General features: G+C 33.2%; 1 protein-coding gene and 1 long non-coding RNA gene across 2 annotated transcripts; both read left to right on the forward strand.

Annotated features, from left to right (window-relative positions):
• The first annotated feature begins 549 nt into the window (after nucleotides 1-549).
• Nucleotides 550-1,856, forward strand: LOC146918304 (cytochrome P450 CYP736A12-like). Its single transcript, XM_085719950.1, has one exon. The coding sequence runs from the start codon at nucleotides 1,139-1,141 to the stop codon at nucleotides 1,634-1,636; it is 498 nt and encodes a 165-aa protein (XP_085576076.1). The 5' UTR covers nucleotides 550-1,138; the 3' UTR covers nucleotides 1,637-1,856.
• Nucleotides 1,857-4,215: 2,359 nt separating this feature from the next.
• LOC146918305 (uncharacterized) lies at nucleotides 4,216-5,657 on the forward strand. Its single transcript, XR_015014281.1, has 2 exons — nucleotides 4,216-4,818; nucleotides 5,215-5,657. It is a non-coding gene; the product is annotated as an uncharacterized LOC146918305 (long non-coding RNA).
• Nucleotides 5,658-7,586: the final 1,929 nt, after the last annotated feature.

Here is a 7,586-nt window from a genome sequence, read left to right on the forward strand (position 1 = left end):
TAAAAATTAAATTCATTATTAGGCAAAACCGTATTCAAAATTCTAAAATAATATGCATCCTCCATTCAAAGAATTGAGGCTCACTACTTTTCTTAAGCCATATTTTAAGCCATCAGCAGCATGCATTCACGTGAGGGGAAGCATTTGGGCGACATAACGTTACCGTGGACATTAAATATAGTAGCCACACAACACACATTGTCACATAACATCTGGGCCACACAACACATACAACACATCTCGGCCACACAACACAACACCTTTATGTGACCCAAATTTAATGTCACGCGACATTATATCACCCAAGTATTTTCCTTCACGTGAGCAATGTTTTCTTTTTGACAGAACACTTGACGAATGTTGCATCAAATTTGTACCAAAATAAAATACTCCAAAAATCCAAATGAAGAAATAAAACGTGAGTAAAAGTTGCAAAACGTGACAATTTTGAGTTCAAAAACAAATCTTTAGCCCAATCATAGACCTAAATAATTAATTATAAAGGACCACATCCCAAAACCTTTCTACTATATAACAATATATTTTCTAACATATTATTTCAATGAATATTTTTTTTATTAGTAAATTTGTATGAGTCTCGCCAAATTTAATTGATATCCACTTGACTTTTAACTAATAAAAGAAAGTATGTTGCTAACACTCGTCTACGCGTGATACATATGTCTTGTAGATGTTTTTTTATGACAAACATCAATGAAGAAACATGAATTTCAATCTTAATTAAATTTTAATATTTTCCTCACTTCATCAATGTCCATTGCTAATTTAACTCATTGGTTATTAGGGAATAGAAAGACAAATTAAGAAAACATGGAAGCAGTATGATGAATTGTTGGAGCACATAATCAAAGAGCGTGAGCATCGATCCATTGAAGAACAGAAAGGCCATAACAACAAAGACTTTGTACACATATTGTTATCACTCATGAACCAATCAATTGATTCCAAAGACAACAAATATGACATTGATAGAACCAACATCAAGGCTATTTTAATAGACATGATTTCAGCATCACTAGATACAACCTCAGTTGTAATTGATTGGGTACTTTCACAACTCCTAAAGCATCCAAATGCAATGAAGAAACTTCAACAAGAGCTATAAAATGTGGTTGGAATGAATAGACAAGTGGAGGAGACCCACTTAGCAAAATTACCTTACTTGACTATGGTTGTGAAAGAGACCTTAAGGTTGTGCCCTGTTGGACCTTTGTTAGTACCCCATGAGTGTCTTGAAGATGTTGTTGTGGATGGTTATTACATAAAGAAAAAGACAAGAATTTTAATAAATACATGGACAATAGGGAGAGATACTAATGTTTGGTCAGATAATGCAGAGATGTTTTGTCCAGAGAGATTTGAAGATAGTAATGTAGACATTCGTGGACATGATTTTCAACTCTTGCCGTTTGGTTCTGGTCGAAGAGGTTGTCCTGGATTGCAAATGGGAATTACTTCTGTTAAACTTGTTGTGGCTCAGCTAATGCATTGCTTCAATTGGGAGCTTCTGGATGGGATGTCCCATGATGAGTTAGATATGTTTGAAAAATTTGAACTCACAATGCCGAGAAGTCAACCCTTGCTAGTTGTGCCAACCTATCGTCTGACTGCTTAGTCGGGTTTGGATTTCCTGCAAATCAAGAATATTCGGCCAAAAGACCGATTTTAGGAATGATTGGTGTGAGTTTTTTGTATCCCAAAGTTCATTTTTCTGTAAGATGAAATTTAGCACAAGTCCAAATTAAAAATAATTAGGCACACGTCGATAGATAAAAAAAATATTGCAAGATTAAAGAATAAATGATGAAAAATGATATGACTAATTTTTTATTTTATTATTTTTATCAATATGTGTACATTTGCTCAACTATTTATGATGTAACATATCTATTTGTGTTCATTCATCTTATTTTGAGTTATTTTTTAGTTAAAAGTAATTGGTCATTCATCTCATTTTGAAGACATGGATATTAGATATATTTTTGGAGACGGATATTCATTACGACCTAATATATGTTGTCGTGTCATAAATGAATAAGTCATATCATAAAAAAGACTAAAAAGAAGATCGAACAAAATTTCAAAAAATATGAAATAGGAGGATTGAAAAACCGGTTTTTCAAATAGGGGGATAAAATAAATTTAAAATAGAGGAACCAAGAGTGTATTTAAGCATTATTCTTAAATAAACATCTACCTAAAACTTGATTAAATTTACATGTAAAATTCATAAAACTTTGATAAACCATTTAAGGATGGACTTTCTTTAGTGGGTGTAATCTGATAGTTCTTTATATCATTAAAAAAAAAAAAACTCTTTTCGTTCCATTTTAACTATCATTTGAATACGAATTTAATTTTTTTATTTAACTCGACGTTTTGATAGTTTAAGAGTACAATCTTAGAATTATATCATTTTTAAATTACTCTTACTTGCTCCTTTTTAATGAAATTAATTAATGATATCTATTTGGAAAACTTAAGCTTGTTTTTTTTAAACAAAGTTTGTTTTCTGTTATTTGTGAATTTAAACAAAATTTTGTTATCTATAATAATGGTTCATGAAGATTTTAAATTCTATAAATAAGATGAGTAACATTGTTAAAAATTTAATTTCAAGCTAAGTGCAAAAATAAAAGAACAATTCTAATGGAAAAAAATAAAGGAATATGTATGCAAAAAATAAGGAATTTGTTGGAGAGAGGAATGAAGAGTAAGTAACAATTTAACTGTGGCTCAAATGTTTGCTCGGGGTGGGGTGAAGGAGGAGAGGCGTGGAAGTGGAGAAGACGGTTATGGGCGTGGGAGGAAGAGTTGGTAGAGGAGTGTAGGATTTTGTTACCGACGCTTTCCTTGCAGGAGAATTTGAATGATGTTTGGGCGTGGATCCCCGACCCTTCGACGGGTTATACGCTTAGAGGGGCGTACCATACTCTTACCGATGGTGCGCTTCTCAACCATGATGTGACCTTGATTCCGACGACATTCTCGTGGAGGGGACATCCCGCTTAAGGTATCGATCTTCGCGTGGCGGCCGTTTCGAAATAGGTTGCCTACGAAGGCTAATTTATTCCGTCGGGGGATTATATCTATTGATCGGCAATTGTGTGTTGGTGGGTGTGGAGTGCAGGAGACTGATGTCCACTTGTTTTTAAATTGTGGTATTTTTGGAAATATTTGGCAAATGGTTCGTAATTGGTTAGGAGTTTACACGGCTTTGCCGGCAACTTTAACAGATCATTTCTTTCAATTTAGTACGGCTTCGGGTTATGCAAAAGGGAGGAAGAATTTCATGTTCTTGATTTGGTTTGCGGCATCTTGGGTCCTCTCGGAAGAAAAGAAACAAGAATTTTCCGTCGCGAAGAGAACACCTCTCTTAGGCTTCGGAAAATATTAAAAATCTTTCTTTCGGTGGTATAAGGCAAAATTTACATTTTCCCTTATCGCCTTCATGATTGGTGCCGTAACCCTTTGTTATGTTTGGGTGGTGCTTAATTTTTGTTTTCCTCTTGTTTAAACTCTAGCCGTAATCTTTGAGCTTTCCTTTTTGGCACACCTTGTGCCGGAGGGGTAGCCGCTTGTTAATATAATTCATTTTGATTTCTTTAAAAAAAAAATCTTTGTTATGAGAGAAAAATAACCTATTAAGTCTATTGAAAAGAGAAAAGGTGTGCAAAAAATAGGAATTTATTGGCGAATTAAAAAGAGGGTATAATAGAAATAAAAAAAAGAGCTCCACATATTCACTTCTTTAATTTGGCGATACTATTCTACAACAACACCTAATTAGTTAAATATGTAGGTGCGCCGATTTTACCTTAAAATAGGACATGCATATTAGAAAATAAAAATACATTTTTCACTTCAAAGCATAAATTATATGTTATTAGTTTTAAAGTAAATAATTTCCTTCCACCCTTTTGTAAAATTTTCGGAAAAAAATAAATTTATGGTTGAAATGTTTACTTCACTTTCTTTATCTTAAATCTTTTGAACGATAGTTTTGTCACCCACTCTGGTCCTATCAAGATCGGAGGATTAGTCTTTGTAGTTGCGCACAAGATACATGGTTCACATAATAAAACATACTGTGAGTTGTTTTGTATATTAAAACTCTAAAGTAAATTGTTGAAAAAATAGTTCACAAATTGAACTACAATAATATTTTAATAATTATGCGCATATGCACGTACCTATGGATAAGTTGAATGAGACTCTTGGAAAAAATTATTTAAGGCGACTAAATGTTTGGGCTTGTGTCTACTATTACATATAACTTACCTAGACCCGACCCATTTCCTAACCCTAAATCCACACCTCCTTTCTTGTCATTTGTTCTATTAAAAGCTTCCGCCGTCGTTTCTTCCTCATTTCATCTTCTACTTCTATATTGTGCTTCTTCTATATTACTCTTTGTGTTCTCCATCTTTTTCCATATATCTTCATAATTTTTTTCCCTTTCTTGTGTTCTTGGGGATCTAAGTTTACTAATCATTTTTGTAAAATTTCAATACCTTTTAGACTTAGAGTCCATCGATAATTAGTTATGCGGTTCCTTCATCAAGTTCTTTGTGCCGACTCAATCCAATTCAATTTGCCGACGTCAACTTTTATCTAATAGAAATATGGATCTGATAGCTTGATCCTCCTAAATAGCTTGAATATGTTCTCAATGTATGGTCCAATTGGTCTAACCAACCGATCTGGCCTAGGTTTTGTAGCACCGAGTGAATCTGAAGATGATCTTATGAAAACAATCATATATCTCAAAAGTATCAAATCGATGAAGTACCAAAGGTATACCTTCAATATAAATATGCAACTTGATTTACATTCATTTATTATATACTTATATGCAATTCTTAATTTATCGTTAGCATGGATCCTTTATGGTAGAACAACGTATTTCATTCTTGTTTATGTACAAACATATATATATTTTGATGGATCTAAATTATCATTTCATTTATTTATTTATTTATTTTAAGAGATTCAATTTTGTTTCTAAGCACATATCTTCACTTTAGATGGATCTCACGAGTTAGTAATCTTCTCCATTTAATCACCCTTATCCTTACTCTGGGTTAATTTTGATCTCACCTCATCTTTCTTTTGTCTTTTCACAAAATAAACCGTACTTTTCACCTTTATGATTTGTATTTTTTAATCTTTTTTTTTATCATGCCAAAGCAGTCAAATCAAAGAAAGAAGCTAAGGATCCAAGAAGGAAAATCCAAACAACAAATTTGTTGTCGTAGTTGGGAAAGCTGGTGGAAAAAATGGTGAGCGATGCCTGATGCTGATAAGGCTCCTTTGTTGCCAAAGCATAAAATCCTCCAGTGGAAGAAGGATCCGACAAATCAAAGTATGAAATCACTGATCATTATGAAGATGATGATAATGACAACAATGATGATGGTGGTGATGACGACGACGACGATATATAATGATGACAACAACAATGATGATGGTGGTGGTAATAATTCGGGGACTTTTTGGATCCACAAATGTTTGTGATTAACAAGTAGTTCTTAATGCTTAGATGTATATTAGCACACAATTTAAGCTTAATGATCTGTACATAAATCCATCTTTATCGATCATTTAATACTAACGCAGTTTGCTAAAAAAAATAACTTTATTTATACAAATTATTTTTTATTTGTATACTACAACTGTTTCAAGAGTTTTGAACAATATTGAATTTGACTATTTCTTTTGGACAATTTACGATCGAAATAGATTATAAGATTAAATAATTTGAAAAAGCAATGAGTTTCCTTGCTATAATAAAGATCACATACATCATTTATTGAATGAACATAAAAAGTGAAAAGTTTCTTACATTTGAGACCGGAGGGAGTACATATTAAGGAATATGTTAGGTTGTATTTCCTTCGGTCACATTTATAAGCAAAAAACAACTTTTTAGATACATCTAATAATTAATGTATCTAACCCATAAATGTGACCAGATACATTAATTATTCAATGTACCTAGAAAGTCATTTCTTGTTTATAAATGTGACCAGATGGAGTATGTGTGTAGTCCAAAGGATACATGGTGCAGCCTACTGCAGAGTGGTTGGATTAAGAGATAATTATTTATTTCTTGGGAAAATAAATTTAAATCGGGAGTAGTTTTTGAGAATCGAGAGTGATGTTGTGGTTAGTTCTATGAAGATTTTCTTTTGATGATGTCGTTTTTGAGATTGGGTTAGGTTTGGATATTGTTGTTTTTTTTTTTTTGAAGGAAGGATATTGTTGTTGTTGTAACTGGGTTTTGTTGTTCAGAGGAAAAATCATGAGACATTGTGATGACGTCCTCTTTGTCTTTGAAGGAATTTTCAGGTTTTCAGACGAGATTGCTATGACGTCCTTTTAGAGTTGTGTTGGTTATATCATTTGTTTATCAATGGGTTGTGATGATAATAATATTGTTGAAGTTGTTATTATTATAAGTGGTTATATCATTTTGCTCATTCTATTTGAGCTCTTATACATGAACCACCTTATGTGACATACACCCTTTTACGGGTGCAGTATGCTCCATTTACATAAGACTCCATTTAGTCCATTTACCATGATGGATGAAAGACACATGGCAAAAGAAAAGTTAAGGGTTGAGATTTAAAATAATTAAAAGGAAACAAATCATATTCACCGCCTACCGTTTGTTTCCGTGTCATATTCTTTTCTTCTTCCTTCTCGTTCTCCTCTTCACTTCTTCTTCGTCAATTTCCATGGAACTTTTTCATATTTTTTCTCGAATAATAATAAACCACGTATAAACCTTTCAAATTTCACATCGTGTCATATTCATGTTATTATTAAGTGTGGATTAAGATCAGAGAGATTAGGGTTAAAAACAACAATCACTACAAAATCAAAGAACAACCAAATACAAATCGGGGAATTTGATTAGATCTCACAAATGAAAGAAAATAGTCCGCAAGTAGTTTTGAATTGATGAACATCACAGAGATTAAAACTTTCGTGAAATATGCATCACTAATTATAAAAATTGATGTGTGAATGATGAAAGATGGGAGAGATAATTAACTTGAAACGATTAAAAGGGGAGGCGATTACAAAAATGATTAACCGAGCGTGATTAAAAGGGGAGGTGATGGGAGGATGTGGGTGGTGGTGGGTGGAGGCTTACGGTGGTGATGAAAGATGGGAGAGAAAAACACGTTATAGGAGAAGACATAAGATGGGGGTAGTGTTTTGTTCTTATTTATTATTAAATAAATCTCAACCTTTAAATTTAATCTTGCCACGTGTCTTCCATCCAAAGCCTAAATGGATTAAATGGAGCATTACATAAATGGTGCATACCCGAACTCCCCTTTTACACCCACATACATTTGTGACCCGGAGCTTGTTCGTAAAGGTCCAAAGTTGAATGAAATCATCTATATAGGTTGGAAGCGGCCTCAAGAAGGTTGGATCAAGCTTAATAGTGATGGTGCTTGCAAGGATATGGGGGTTATTGCCGGATGTGGCGGCCTTTTTCGTGATTCAGACGGTAGATGGATCAAAGGCTACACTAAGAAGATTGG

The sequence above is a fragment of the Medicago sativa genome, chromosome 6, assembly GCF_051527215.1.
Source record: "Medicago sativa cultivar Bolivia chromosome 6, Bolivia_mono, whole genome shotgun sequence".
NCBI lineage: Eukaryota > Viridiplantae > Streptophyta > Magnoliopsida > Fabales > Fabaceae > Medicago > Medicago sativa.